Source organism: Lytechinus variegatus, chromosome 16 (assembly GCF_018143015.1).
Source record: "Lytechinus variegatus isolate NC3 chromosome 16, Lvar_3.0, whole genome shotgun sequence".
In the NCBI taxonomy this organism is placed as follows: Eukaryota; Metazoa; Echinodermata; class Echinoidea; order Temnopleuroida; family Toxopneustidae; genus Lytechinus; species Lytechinus variegatus.
In genome coordinates this window covers 4,475,613-4,490,883 of record NC_054755.1, presented here as the reverse complement: position 1 = coordinate 4,490,883, position 15,271 = coordinate 4,475,613, and the positions used below count along the sequence as shown (strand labels likewise).

The 15,271-nt window shown below is 36.3% G+C and overlaps 1 protein-coding gene across 5 annotated transcripts in view; it reads right to left on the bottom strand.

Moving 5' to 3' along the window:
• LOC121430016 (ATP-dependent RNA helicase DDX3Y-like) overlaps positions 1–15,271 on the bottom strand; it is a 31,902-nt gene that overhangs the window by 15,540 nt on the left and 1,091 nt on the right. For 2 of the 5 annotated variants that reach the window (XM_041627289.1, XM_041627285.1), the window contains exons 2-12: positions 13,179–13,206; positions 10,977–11,048; positions 9,980–10,045; positions 8,746–9,036; positions 6,582–6,855; positions 5,236–5,335; positions 3,831–3,966; positions 2,739–2,815; positions 2,095–2,184; positions 1,580–1,740; positions 1,066–1,210 (exon numbers count right to left, since the gene is read on the bottom strand). In XM_041627289.1, the coding sequence (XP_041483223.1) occupies positions 1,066–1,210; positions 1,580–1,740; positions 2,095–2,184; positions 2,739–2,815; positions 3,831–3,966; positions 5,236–5,335; positions 6,582–6,855; positions 8,746–9,036; positions 9,980–10,045; positions 10,977–11,048; positions 13,179–13,206 (1,440 nt within the window). The remainder of the gene's footprint in view (positions 1–1,065; positions 1,211–1,579; positions 1,741–2,094; positions 2,185–2,738; positions 2,816–3,830; positions 3,967–5,235; positions 5,336–6,581; positions 6,856–8,745; positions 9,037–9,979; positions 10,046–10,976; positions 11,049–13,178; positions 13,207–15,271) is intronic. The other 3 variants (XM_041627286.1, XM_041627287.1, XM_041627288.1) reach the window with 3 other exon arrangements.

The following is a 15,271-nucleotide window of genomic DNA, read 5'->3' as shown; positions in this document are numbered from 1 at the left end:
CGGCCACAACAATATTCTTTGATGTTTAACCCTAATACTCCCGGGGGGGGGGCCATAATGGCCCCCCCTCAACAATTTTCGCGATATATCTGCTGCGCGAAATTTTTTCACCTCGCAGCTCACTGACTTTTTACATTCAAGTCTCGCGCAAATTTTGAGACCAAATTTGTGACGCCCGGGTACGCGGTTACGACATTACGCAACATTATGCAAGTGCATGTCAGACCCAAAATTGCTCATAAACGTGATTTCATGTACAAATCCAATGCAAATTGCATATTTAGCCAAAATTCATAAATGTATCATTATTTCTACTTTTACTGATTAAACTTAATTAATTTTGCCTTGTTTATGATCAGAATTATGTCTGGAACAATTTCCATTGAAAAAACAATTAAAAAAAAGTAAAAAAACAAAGAAATACATAAGAAATTCATAAAACAATAAACTACATAGGAAATTTATTTCCAAACCAAAGTTTTTTTGAATTACGATTGTTAAGAATGCTACAAAGAAAATTTTTACCAAAAATTAGCATTCTAGGAGCTTTATTTAGTGAATTAGAGCAAAAAGTATGATTTATGCATAAATTAGCATAATTCATATAAAATAAAATCTCATTATTTTGGAAAATTTTACCATACAGCCTTGTAGATTACATCGCACACTACCAGCGTGCAAATTTTTGCGTCACTCATGCGATCGGTGGCCGAAATCTTAAGGGGGGGCCATAATGGCCCCCCCCCGGGAATGACAAGAATCAAAATACCCCGGGAGATTTAGGGTTAATTTTCAAACTTAAAATTCTAACCATATTTCCCGCTTTCCTCACGCATAGAGATCTGTAGTGGTTATGCGTCTATGAAGATCTGTACTATTATTTATTCAAGGATATTTAGAATATTCTACACGCACTAAAATAATGGTATTTGCATCTAATGTATAATCGCTCATGATGCAAAAAAGTAGCCCTTGAAATGATAGAAATGGCCCAAAATACTCAGTGATCATTCCAATGTAAAAGAACAAAGACTAGAATAAATTGCCCCTACACTTGACACTTACCTGAATTTCCTTGGGGAAGGTGGCACTGAACATAAGCATTTGTCTCTCTCCAACTTTGGGCATTTCATCTTCCTCTACGATGCGGCGAATCTGGGGTTCAAAACCCATGTCAAGCATACGATCAGCCTCATCAAGGACCACCCATCTACAATGATGAAGAAAACAGTAGTCTTTTGTAATACCTGACAATTTTATTGAGAACAATGTCATAACATTTAAGAAAACAAAGAAAACTTTGTTCTTTTTAATATTTCCAAAAAGTGAATTGACCATTCTTCAAAACTTATAGGCCAATAATGACAATAGTTATGATAATCAGAGTAAAGATGATGACGATGTTGATGATAATAATACTAAAACAAATATTAATTCCAATAGCAATACGACTAAAAAAATAACACTTCTAATATAAAAACGAGTGATAACAATATCATTAACAAATACCCCATCACATCACTTGCAAATACACATGTACAGTAAGCAATTAAAACCATCATCTAAAAGGTGTTCATACCTGATTTTCTCAAGACCGATCTTGCCCCTCTCCAACATGTCGACCAGACGTCCTGGCGTAGCAACAAGGAGATGGCAACCCCTCTCCAAATCAGCAATCTGACCTTTGACATCAGCTCCTCCATAAACCACACAGGGACGAACGTGAGAACGGTAGGAGAACTAGACAACAGGCGAAAAGGCAAACTCAAAACTATTAACTGCTATCCATCACATGTTTGCCACTATTTCCCTTCATTTCACATGGAGGAACCCACACGACCAACATCTAGTAACATGGCTTTTCCCTCGTATGATAAATCACCCGAATTCGATCACAAAACAATACTGAAATTCTTTTTTTTTGGCTAATGAAAAAGGAAAAAAGCGATTTCCTCTTCACACTTCCTGACACAAAATATAGGGGCATTTTTCTAAATATTAACAGTATACACCACGTGCTAAAATAAATGAAAAGTTATATAACGAAAAACAATGTAAAAGAAAATTTGTTCAAATGAAACTTGTTTCTTTTACCTTCCTAGCTTCATCGTAGATCTGGGATGTCAACTCACGAGTTGGGGATAGAATCAAAGCAAGAGGGAACTGCTTCTTACGGTAGCAACCCTGTAAAGGTAGAAGGAAAAGATCGCAAGACACAACTGGTAAAAAAGAATTGCTAAGAATTTCAGGAGAAGTGCACTTAGTTGTGCAGACAAATTCACAGTATCAAGGATATCTTATTATGATGACACTTGCAAGTTATATGGTGTCATAATAAGTTCATAATGGTGCAATAATTCTGTTTGGGTATACATCGCAGTGTTTGACAAAGTTTACTTCGGTTGATTTCTTTGAAGAATATGATGGGACAATAACCCTTTTTTTCTCCTCATATCACATAGACTTTGTAGATAGAACGTTGCTGAGTATTTTCACGGTAACTGATGTTACACGTTACAATTTTACACACTTTTCATTGTGTGTATGATTATCTCTAAAACAGCAAATGGTGGGAGTTTGCTTAAAACAACATATTATGGGAGTTTGCTCTTAAGAAATAATCATACACACAATGAAAAGTGTGTAAAATTGTGCCATGTAACATCAGTTACCGTGAAAATGCCCTGCTGAGTTTTGTTGGTTAGCCGTACCATATCTCTGAACAAGTTTGAACTTACCACAGCATGTTTGTGAGGTCCACTCTCAAAGATTTGGGATAGAATAGGAAGCAAGAAAGCAGCAGTCTTTCCAGAACCTGGAGACATGATAGAAAACACACTAGTTTACACTCTAGCTTGGTCTGTAAATGCTTGGTCAGAAAGCATGGATTCAAATTACCACCAACAATGTATTAGAGGACCCAAAATATTGGGGGAAGAAAGCTGAACTCTCACAACCCTGACAACAAAAGAGATGCTAACCTTCTACTTGTGAAAATAATTGTTTATTTTTTTTTCCATTTATCCCATAATCCTATTTTTTTTTTAAATTTTGAACAAGTGGTATGCCTCTGGCGGTCTCACCTGCATCACATGATTCAATATAGCAGCAGTGCTGATTTTGAAAACTACTATAACTTGCACAAGATGTTCAGTGATACTTGGTTACTCTTATTTCCATGTTATATGAACTAGACCAATACACTTACAGAGATATGATGGTAATTCAACAAATACCCCCAATGTGGCCAAAGTTCATTGACCCTAAATGACCTTTGACCTTGGTCATGTGACGTGAAACTCAGGCAGGATGTCTAGTGATATTTGATTTACCTTTTGTCCAAGTTTCCTGAACTAGGTCCATATATTTTCTAAGTTATGACATTTCAAAAACTTAACATTATGTTAAGATTTTGATGTTGATTCCCCCAACATGGTCCAAGTTCATTGACCCTAAATGACCTTTGACCTTGGTCATGTGACGTGAAACTCAGACAGGATGTCTAGTGATATTTGATTTACCTTATGTCCATGTTTCATGAACTCGGTCCATATACTTTATAAGTTATGATGTCATTTCAAAAACTTAACCTTAGGTTAAGATTTGATGTTGACGCCGCCGCCGTCGGAAAAGTGGCGCCTAGTCTCACTCTGCTACGCAGGTGAGACAAAAACATGTCCCCTCAAAAAATCATCCTTACAAGTTTAGAAAATAACTATTCCTTCAATAAAAAAAAATTTAGTGTCTCTTTCTCCTTAAAAATCCAACTAAATAGGATAAAAGCCTACTAATTGGCAGCTCCATAATAATAATAATGTATGTTGTCTCACCAGTCTGAGCACAGGCCATGAGATCTCTCTTTCCCTTGATGATAGGAATAGCATACTTCTGAACAGGGGTTGGGGTGTTGTAGTTACACAGCTCAGTGTTGTTACGGATGATGTCACCCAAGTCAATGTCGCTGAACTGATATAAGAGAGATGGAAAGAATGGAATGACACAAATATTAAGTATGAGATCACCACCTCCTTGGAATAACAAGTGGAGCCAGTCTCACCTGCATTACGCAATTCAATATAGCAGCAGTGCTGACTTTGAAAACTATTATAAAATAATTATTCACAAAAAAGACCATTCATATAATGATACAATACAATGTTCATTGACAATAAATGACATTTGACCTTGATCATGTGACCTAAGACTTGTCAGTGATACTTGATTACCCCTATGTCCACATTTCATAAACTTTATCCATAAGCTATGACAGCAATTTAATAAGTACCTCCAACATGGCCAAAGTTCATTGACCTTAAATGACCTTTGACCTTGGTCATGTGACCTAAAACTCATACAGGATGTTCCATGATACTTGATTACTCTTATGTCCAAGTTTTATGAATCAGATCCATATACTTTCAAAGTTATGATGGTAATTCAACAAATACCCCCAAACTTGGCCAAAGTTCATTGATCTTAAATGACCTTTGACCATGGGTCATGTGACCTGAAACTCGCACAGGATGTTTCAGTGATACTTGATTACTCTTATGTCCAAGTTATATGAATCAGATCCATAAACTTTCAAAGTTATGATGGTAATTCAACAAACACCCCAAACTTGGTCAAAGTTCATTGACCCTAAATGATCTTGGTCATGTGACTTGAAACTCAGGCAGGATGCTCAGTAATACTTGATTAAACTTATGGCTAAGTTTCATGAACTAGGTGCTTATACTTCCGAATTTATGATGAAATTAAAAAAAAACTTAACCTTATTAAGTGTAAGTTTCATGAACTAGGTCCATATACTCTCTAAGTTAAACTGTCATTTCAAAAACTTAACCATCGTTTAAGATTAGATGTTGACACTGTTGGAAAAGCGGCGCTTATAGTCTCCTCTGCTATGCAGGGGATGCAGGTGGGATAATAAAATCAGAGGAAAAATATGAAAATTAGATAACATTTTGAAGTTTTACATACATGCAAAATATAGGTGATATTAAAATAAGGAAGCTGATAAAAAGTCACACTGTCAACTATTTTTTCATTTTATTATATGAATGGCAGATTTTATTTTAATCTCTGCAGAGTGGACAATATGGGAGCAATTCTACATTTTCAGGGAGAAATCTTTTTTTGGGGGGGGGTTACCAAAAACAAGGCTAATGAGCCCCAACTGATTTTGTTTTTCTGATGAAAAACAAAGGAATCTTGACTGAATGTAACACTGACCTGTTCAATGGGAGATGGTGAGTTGGTTCCTGTAGCCTCTACAGGGATGTCAGCATATTTGTCAAAGTTAATTCCAGTGTTGGAACTTCCAAACAATTCACTGAAAACAAGAACGTAAAAAATGTAAATGATTGCACAATCAGAACATCACATTTGCAGACGTGACATTGTACGACCTGGGGGGTGTTTCACAAAGATTTAAGTATGACTTAAGTCGCACTTAAATGTTGACGCGTACTTGATATGCAATGCGCGATCTTATTGATAGATACGCAGTAGTGCGCGTCCTCTTGGCATGATCTGACCAATGCAGTCAATCCTTTCATATCGCACGCAACTCAATATTTAAGTGCGACTCTAAGTCATACTTAAATCTTTGTGAAACACCCCCCAGGGGGATCTAAAAACCACATGTTCTGCTTTCTAAATAATGATATGGGTCCCATAACACAAAGGTTAATGATCAATCAATTGATTTTCATCAATAATTGTACACTGTCGGCAATGAACTCAATTATAAATGTTCTATGATGATTGTTAAGCTTTGTGTTATGCGCTCCAGGGCTCCGTAACACAAAGATTAGCGATCAATCGCTGAATGAACTGACCAATCAATATCAATGTTACACGCCCAGTAGGTTTAAAATACTGACCAGGAACCAATCAGTGCCGTTCTTTCATATTTGTAATTCATCGCAAACCTTTGTGTTACGGAGCCCTGATGTCGCAGGGAATGAAAATGGAAACTGTCAATGTAGAGACCACAGTTTCCCCTCTTCTAAAATGTGACTTTAGTGTTGTTTGGTGTTCTACATGTAGAATTTACGCTAGAACAATGGCAAAAATGATATTCTTAGAATGGTTTAACCCTAACTAGGCCAGATTTTGGTTGTTCTCTGGCGGGAAGGGAGAAGGGGATGAATTCGCCCCAACCCTTGAGATCTGTTCTGCCGATATGTATCATTCAGTGTTCTAAACATACAATGTATGCTAAAACGGCTGAAAAGTAATTGTTTTAGGAAGGAGTAAGTCTTCATGCTTGAAAAACACATGTAAAACACTGGGAAGTTTGATAGTTGGATTTACACTTATGCATCATGATTTTCTCTATATTTTTCATAATTCCAATCTTTAGGCCTAAAAAATATTTTCTGAGACATTCTGTGAATTTTGTACTTGTGAAACTCAATCAGATGTATGTAAAAGTGTCACAGATTTTACGAGATATTTAAATGAAATTATCAAATGGTGACTGAACGCAATGTTCACAATGCTACGCAATGAAGAATTTCATTGAACACCCCCTCATATGTAGCAGTCTTCAGTGATTAAATGATAAGACGTACTTTTCTACACGGGTGTTTCTTGGGAGAGGCTTAGTCCAATCCTCGTCTTGCTCTACACGTGGCACATCACGACCTCGGTAGTCCTCGGCCCTACCCCAGCCATCCTGGTTCTGTTGGCCCCGGACACCCCAGAAGGTATCACCGCCACCCTGCTGTGGGGCTCCCCGACCACCAGGTCCCCAGTCAAGACGGCTGTTGTAATTACCACGAGGTTGGTATCCTCCGGGTCCTCCCTGTCCTTGTGGGCTCTGGTAGCCACCCCGTCCACCTGAATCAGTTGGTTTTAATACACAAAAAAATCATATTATTTTCCTGATTGCAAAATTATCTTATACATGTACATGTAGGTCAGTGCACGAAACTTATTTGCCACTGATTGCAGAATAAATTGCAAATTATACTAAGTCAATTAACAATTTGTATGAAGCAGATAAAAACACAATTTTCAATTACTTGCTAGAGTTGTGATTGATTGCTTTTGAATCTACAATTGATTTGAGATTGGCAAGTTTCATGCACTGTCACAAAAGTGGATCAGGTTTTTGAGTTTGGATTAAGTCAGAGTTCGGGGCCATTTCAAATTATGAAGCAAAGGGGGCATCAAGGAGAAAAAGGGTAAAATTTGGTAAATATCAATCAGTATTCTTATAAACGAAAAAGTGGAATACCTCTGGCAGTCTTGTAGGGGCAGTGATTTTCCGCGATCGCGGAAAACGGACGGAATTCGCGGAAAGGGCCTTTTGAAACGGAAAGTGGCATTTCAAACGGAAAATCACGGAAAACGTATTTTCCCTCAAAATACACAGAATAGCAACACAAATTACTCCAAAATCACAACAAAATGAGAATATTTAATGGCCACAAAACCCCAGAAAACACGATCTCACTTCGCTACAATCATGACAATTCACACATCGTGACTGCACTCGATATCAGCACACTCGATTGTACCCCCGCGCCCGTAGCGCCGGCCGGCCGGGTTGAGCTTCACTGCACTGTACACATATCATATCATTCCAACTACACGGTCGTGTTGCTGCCCTCTACGTTTGAAGATGTAACAGCACGATATCGTGGTCTTAAAATCCAAGATGGCGGATTTGCAAACGCCGTTGACTGATGATAACGATGTCAAAAAACCCCAAAAATTATCGATGAAATATCATTTCACCGTGAAATAATGCTAATAATGTGAAAGGTGAGGATGTATGCATGCTAAATCTCTTTGTAAAAATTTTATATACACCCGCATAGATGCGATTAGAACGGATTCTATTGTGTTGTTGGTACAGTAGCAGATACAATTTTGACCAGTGCGAGTGTACGTGTAATTTTGCTATTCAATGTGGAAACGGAATTGCCACTTTTCCGTGTGTACAAAGTCTATGGGGAAACAGAATTTCTGTTTTCTGACATGCTGAAACGGAATTTGAGATTTTCTGAAACGGAAAAGGCGATTTTTTGAAACGGAAAATCACTGTCCCTAGTCTTGCCTGCATTACGCAATGCGATATAGCAGCAGTGCTTCCTTAGAAAATAGCTAATGAATATTATCACAGAAGAAAACACTAAAATGATAGTAAAATATTATGTCCATTGACCCAAATGACCTTTGACCATGATCATGTGACCTAAGACATGTGCAAAACAATCATTCATACTTGATTATCCTTATGTCGATGTTTCATGAGCTAGATCCATAAACTTCCTTAGTTATGATGCCAATTCAACACATACTCCCAACACGGCCAGAGTTCATTGACCTTTAAATGACCTTTGATCTTCAGGAGATGGACCTCTGGTGTGAATTTGGTGATCCCAACTCAAAGTTATTGGGTGTACAACACAATTGTTGACGACGCCGCCGGAAATATTGATACCTATGTCTCACTCCGCTACGCAGGCGAGACAAAAATAGAAAATTCCCCACATGCTGCCAGGCAATAGTAGGTTAGCTGAAAACTTTATCAAAATGAATTTCCTTTGGAATGTTTGAACAGAACATGCAAAGACAACTTTTCTACTGTTACTCGTACTCTGACACATTAATACATTCTTTTCAGTGATATGAACAGGTATTAAAAGAATAAATCTGTAAGAAGCACCAGCTCCAAATGATCATGGCTCCCAGCAAGTCAACTTGAAATAAAATCTTAATTATTACCTTGGTAACTATTCCTGTTCTGATATGATCCCGATTGCTGATCATTGTAACGTCCACCACCACCACCTCCTCGTCCGTTGTAGCTGTTGCCTTGGTCACGGTTGTATCCACCACGGCCGCCCTCTCTGTTGTAGCCACCACGGTTGTTGTAACCGCCTCCTCTTCCTTGGTTGTTGTATCCACTGCGGCCGTAGTTTCCACTGGAACCACCATCATATCCACCGCTGTAGCCCTGGGCTTGGGGTGGAGGTGCATTGAATGGAGGAGGTGGTTGAGCTGGATAGCCCATGGCTACAAAAGAGAAAGAAACAAATGCAATCAACTTTCAAACTTTGAAGGGAAGCCTTGCTTAAAAATATGATAATATACTTTTATTTTTCATCCACCATCAATGATAAAATCTAAAAAGCCAAATTAATAATGACTGTAATAGTGACTATAACAATTTGCACCCAATAAAGCAGCTCAATGAAACTCTTTCTCTTCGTTCGTTTATTTTTTTACTCATTTAAGGCTACGGCATGCAACAGACAAATGAGAAAAATATTTTGTGTAAGGAAACAAGAAAAAGGCAAACAGATTTTATTTGAAAAAGGAATGACAATCATTTTGAAAATTATGAAGAAATGTTTATTCTAAAAAAAAAACGGGAATACCAACATCTAACAATAGAAGCTGCTCAACAAAATTTACTTGAATGAAATCATACATGTACATGACAATTAAAAAATAATAATTTACAATTTATTACATTATTTAAAAGATGACATAACACACGATTTGATGTCATGAAAGTGCATGCATATTTGTTTAAATATGCAACAAAATATCGCATGCATAGAAACACTTATCAAATAAAAACTCTTGAAAGCATTTGAATGTACATGTATACAAGTTTGTTAGTACACCACAGGGATAAAAAAATATAATGAACTATCCTCGTTAAATCACACAAGTATTTAGAGAAATAAGTAAACCCATGTTTGAAAATAAGTACAAATGTTGCTCGGAATTGCACCCACTCTTTATATACAGAGGGTTAAGGATGCTGACAAGATCATAAAAATATATATTACTTGTAAGTCTATATTATCGGGATGCACAAATCATTCATGTACATATGGATGACGAAAAAATAACTACAGGGGATAATAATGTACATTCAAATAATAGGCATACACAATGTGGGTGAGATTGTGACAATACATATGGGAATTTTGACATAATAACTCGCCTCTAGTGAATTGAGCGCCACCAAAACCTGGTTGAGCGTTGGGGGCAATGAAGTTCTGGTAGCCGCCTGTATAAAGGCATAAAACAGAGTGGGGGAAGCAGTACTATTACAAGCTTTCTTTCCACACAATCTAACATTCCCATTTCACCATACACCATCTTTTATTTCTATCAAACATAGATATGAAACCACCACTTTCTCTTGCACTACCAGGTGATCACAACTATATGAAAGTTTATTTTCTGGCAGCATGTGTTCAAGTTGAGTTCACAATCAAGGCATAATATCTTCAACTCGTTTTTCTGATTTTACTTCAACCAATTTTAAAGATGGATTGGTGTATTGACACAGCTGCCAATCTTGATTGTTAAAACAACCTATTTATCCTATTTTCAAGCCTACAATCCTACTTTTCTTTATAATTTTAAAAACATACCAAAAATCACAATTCTTACAATTTTCAAAATCATATTTCTACGGGCAAAATCATCTATCACTTTCCCTTTACATGTAAATATCCTAATTAGCAGCTCAGTATTCAGTTTGCCTTGTGTGACTAAAGTACTTACATAAAGGCATACAAATATTGCTTTATCATTATTTAAGAAGTGTACATGGCAGGGGATAACTGTACTTCAGAAATTTTATTACCATCAGTTTTGATCGCTCCTATCAAAAAAAGTTTTAATAAAGTTGTGTAAAGTCCAGGCCTCCACAAACATGTACTAAACATCAGACATTTGTATGATAGTCATAAAGCAGATTGCATTGCAATTTAAAGAGAAAAGTAATTTCCTGCATGGAAGAATACCCAAACCATAAGACATTGCTTTAGAAACTAATCCCTACAATACAATGATTAAACAATGAACGAGGTCGAGTATAAAAATGACATTCAACTCACTCTGGAGCATAGGGTGTACCTGCTAAAAAAAATGTTAGAATTCAAACTTTAAAGGGAAGAGCAAAAAAAAAAAGAAAAAGAAAAGAAAAATACCTGGGTGTGGAACTGCCATAGGACGTCCACCATCGTTTCTGTTGCGTAGGTGTGGTGGCACATATTTTTTTGCTGGAACAAAACAAAAAATCAGCGTAAGAATTACTAGGCACTTCAAAAAATAGAAATTCTGTTCACTATGCAAAAATCTACTTCACCGACATTGAAATGAGCTTCAAACCACTAAAACAAAACTTCATCAATTCATTTTGTTAAATTTTCTAGATAAATGTCGGTCTAATAGACCCGTTCGTACAATGTAGTTACTCATGGACAAATTTTGGTCAAATGACTTTTCATTTCTTTCATTATGCTAGGCAGATTTCAAAGCAAGATATTACGTAAGCTTGCCTTACATAGCAGGATGAAGAAATTGAATAGACCAGGTGACTTGAATAGCACACCAATGAACACTTTATGAAAGTAGTTGTTGCATGATCCCTACTTTGAAAGCATTAAGCATGTTGCACAATGTACATGGCAAACCGTGAAATACCAGTCGTTCAAGGATGCATTGTTGTTTTTGTGGATGTAAATGAAAACTACAATTCAAAAGAATGTACAGTCCAACCTCTCTTATCCGGACACGTTGGGACCAGCACCAATCCGGATTAGGGATTTATCCGGATCTGGGAGACCCAATATTAAATAGGGCCGACACGTAGTTGTAGTGGGCATACGGTAAAGACAATATTCACTGCAGAGTCAGTGCAAATTATAGGCAGTGTTTTTTATTTCAAAATGAAATCGATCGATGGCCAAAACTCTTGGATAATTTACCTGCTAAAATGACTGAGGTATACATCGAGCATACTTCGAAATAAAGTGAATAACTCGATGAAACCAAGTTTTAAAATTAGATCATTGCGGCAGGTATCGCAGCTTCGCAATGTCAGCCATTGTTCCACTGACTGTAGGCTCAAACATGATAGATGGCGCTGTCCGTATTGAGGCCTAAAGTTAGCTAGCAAGACATGTGGGTTTTTTTCCCGCGAATCAAAATGAGAAACGTGATGAAATGTTTGCGCTGCACCCTGATTTACTGGAAATTATCATTCATAAAGTTCTTTTCGTGATTTGGGTGAGATATTTTCATGAAAAATATGTTTGGTGTAGGGTGAATATGTTGGGAAATATATGTAATCAGAGTGGGTTTATGTACAGGATTGAGTTTAAGTTGAAATCTCATTTCCTCACGTACCTGTACTAGATTAAAAAAAAAAAAAAATCTTGGCAAGTGTGCGTCCGGATAATAGAGAGATCCGGATAAGGGGAGGCCGGATAAGAGAGGTCGGACTGTATGAATAATCAAGACATCAAAATTGGTGCTTATCTCATTAGATTTTAAACCACTATGTCACTTTAGTACAAATGAGCTTCCTCTGATTATGCGTAGAATCTTTTGATCATGCGCAGAAAGGAACTACGAACTGGCTTATTCATGCTCAAATGTTAGAAATCTTGGGAAATTTAAAATTACGTTGAAACGTAAACAGTTGTAGTGAGCAATAATTTCATGAATATTATGTAAGTTATTGAAATGATAATGAATTGTCACATATCACCTGAGATCTACATGTATGACAAGCAAGTTGACATAAATTAGGTAATTAATCTACATGTATCTTTGAGAACAATGAAGTCTGGGCTTAAATATGAGCATACTGAAGATTGTCATCACAGTGCACATGTGGTAGCATGTGTAATGTTTGCTTGGAAAATACATGTACATGTAAAAGTCACCTGGCAGGCATGCCATGATAATTTTGCTAAATAATCTGCCATTATTTATTTTTTTCTAAGGTTTGGAACATAATTTTCATTTAACATACAAATAAAAAGTTGAGTTGTGTTAGGTGGTCATTTTAGTGAATTCTGTTTTTACTTGCTTCGATAACTGGAAATTACGACTACGGAGGCCCATGTCACATCCAATCGAATGTCAAAAATAATTTGAAAAAACATTAAATTTCAGCATTTTCACTGTCTGTCTACATGTATAAAACCAACATAACGCAAGTTCTAAATAATAAAAGGAATGTAATGCAATATATGGATTTTCCATAGGCTTAGGAAACAAATTATGAGCAAAGATCTTCATCAAAAGATTATTATCCCGGTTCTAAATGCTTTAAATATTGGAGTTTTATAGGTTATTAAGAGAAAACTGTAAGTCTTAGAAAAAAAAATAGATGTTATTACCTCCTGTCATCAGATCCATAGCAGCAAACTGTCAGATAATAAAAAGAGATAGACATAAATGATGTGGTGATAATAAAAATGATTGGTACAATTTCACTAACACCTTTAAAGGGAAAGTTTACCCTGACAAAAAGTTGAATGCAAAAAAAAGCAGAAAAGCTGAAAAAATAAAAATATTGCCAAAGGTTTTAGAAAAATCCATCAAAGAATAAAAAGGTTATTAGAATTCAAATTATACGATCTGTGAAGTCAAATTTCTAAGAAAATTTGAAAATGTTTTTTATTTTTAATGTACACATCAAACAAATCATTTGACAACCACTCCTAAATAGAAAACAAAAAATAAGTCATCACAAACCATTAAAAAATATTGAAATTTATGCATTTGATATTACATAACATATGGCTCATAACTGGGCGTTGTGGCGTGCGCCTGTAATCCAAGCTGTGGGGAAGTTACAAATTGATGCAGAGGTTCGAGCCCTGGTCACGTCTTTCGGATGGTGACGTTAAAGGTCGGTCCCAGACGTAAATAATCATATCTGATTGATACACGTCTGACAAAACTCAAATACACACACGCTCAGCTGCTCATTTGTGATGTCACTAATCCAAAACTTAGAATTCTAATAACATTCGTTATGTTCAGTGGATTTTCCTCAAACCTTAACTAATATTTTCTTTTTTGGGGCTATTTTTATAACAAACTTTTCTTCAGGGTGAACTTCCCCTTCAAAGCATGTATCATTTTAATTCAACAAAGGCTAAAAAAGACGGGATTCCCAGCTTTTAAAGAATTTCAAAATTCCCTGATTTTCCCCTCATTTGAAGCATTTCCCTTTTCCCTGACTATAAAAAAGAAAAATAATTTTCCCTGATGGGCTGGGAACCCTGAAAGAAATGTTGCTTTTGAACTAAATGTTCAGAAGGACATCGTCGACCTAAATTTTGTTGCTTGATTCAGATAATATAGAAAGTCTTGAACTTCCCCAAACAATGGGAAAATTTTCTTCTTCTCTGAAATTAAATCATAGAATTCAAAATATGCTCTAAAATATTATAATCTTTTCATCTGTGACGAGATTTCATCGGACTCAAATAACAATAGTGGGAAACTTTGATTGCCATTTATTGGATAGGGGCAAGCTATCTCAAATACATTCCATGAAATCCATTGCATGTAATGTAGGTATCACTAAACTTTACATGCACATGGTGTGCATGTGCCTGCATGTCTAAATTTTTAAGGGCTTCTTAAAATAAGAAAAAAAAATTGAAAATTCATTCACCTGTCAAATCCTTACCCTGAACAAATGTGCCAGGCAAAGGATTTTAATACAAGTCGACAGGAAGACAAGTCTTAAAAAGGGAGCGAACTAGCCGTATTTCATTACAGGAGGTTTATTTGTTTAAAGCCTACATGTAAGTGCAATAGGGCTACATCCAGATATGAAACAGCAAATTGATTTAAAGATAAAGAATTCAGAGTTGATATTCACATGGAGTGGATGGCAAAAGGCACAGTGCTATTTTCAGAAGGCATTACACTTGTTTGATTAAATGTAATGTCAAGAAGCTCATGTGAAGGGAGCTTGTTTCCTCATCAGAATTTTGAGATAAATTGAAATTGATTTTCATATCATGTAACTCGTGTAAATCATGAAGCTCGACAGTGCGCAGCGGAGCTTGGGTGCCTGGTCCGGGTCAAGATTTGCAGGGGTGAAAAGTAACCATTAAAAAAATAAATAACAAGGGTATGAGTGGTCACAAATAAAAAGATTTGAAGAGTGTTGAAAAAGTCTGAAATAGAAAGAGCTCCCATCATGTACTTTTTGTACAGAGGAAAGCCAAAAATAAGCTGAAAATCATAACAAAAAAATCTGAAATCAGCTAATAAATCTGATTTCTCAGTCTCTCACACCCCTGAAAGACAGAAATTATTGGAGTTAAAACTCCACTAATTTTTGTCTATTCTTTAACTCCAATAATTTTTGTCTTTTCCAAGAAAATACAGCAAAAATTGGCACTGATACATCCAACACAAGAGGTATTGTTACAATTGGAAATGGCAAGATTGCGTGCATGTGCATGCA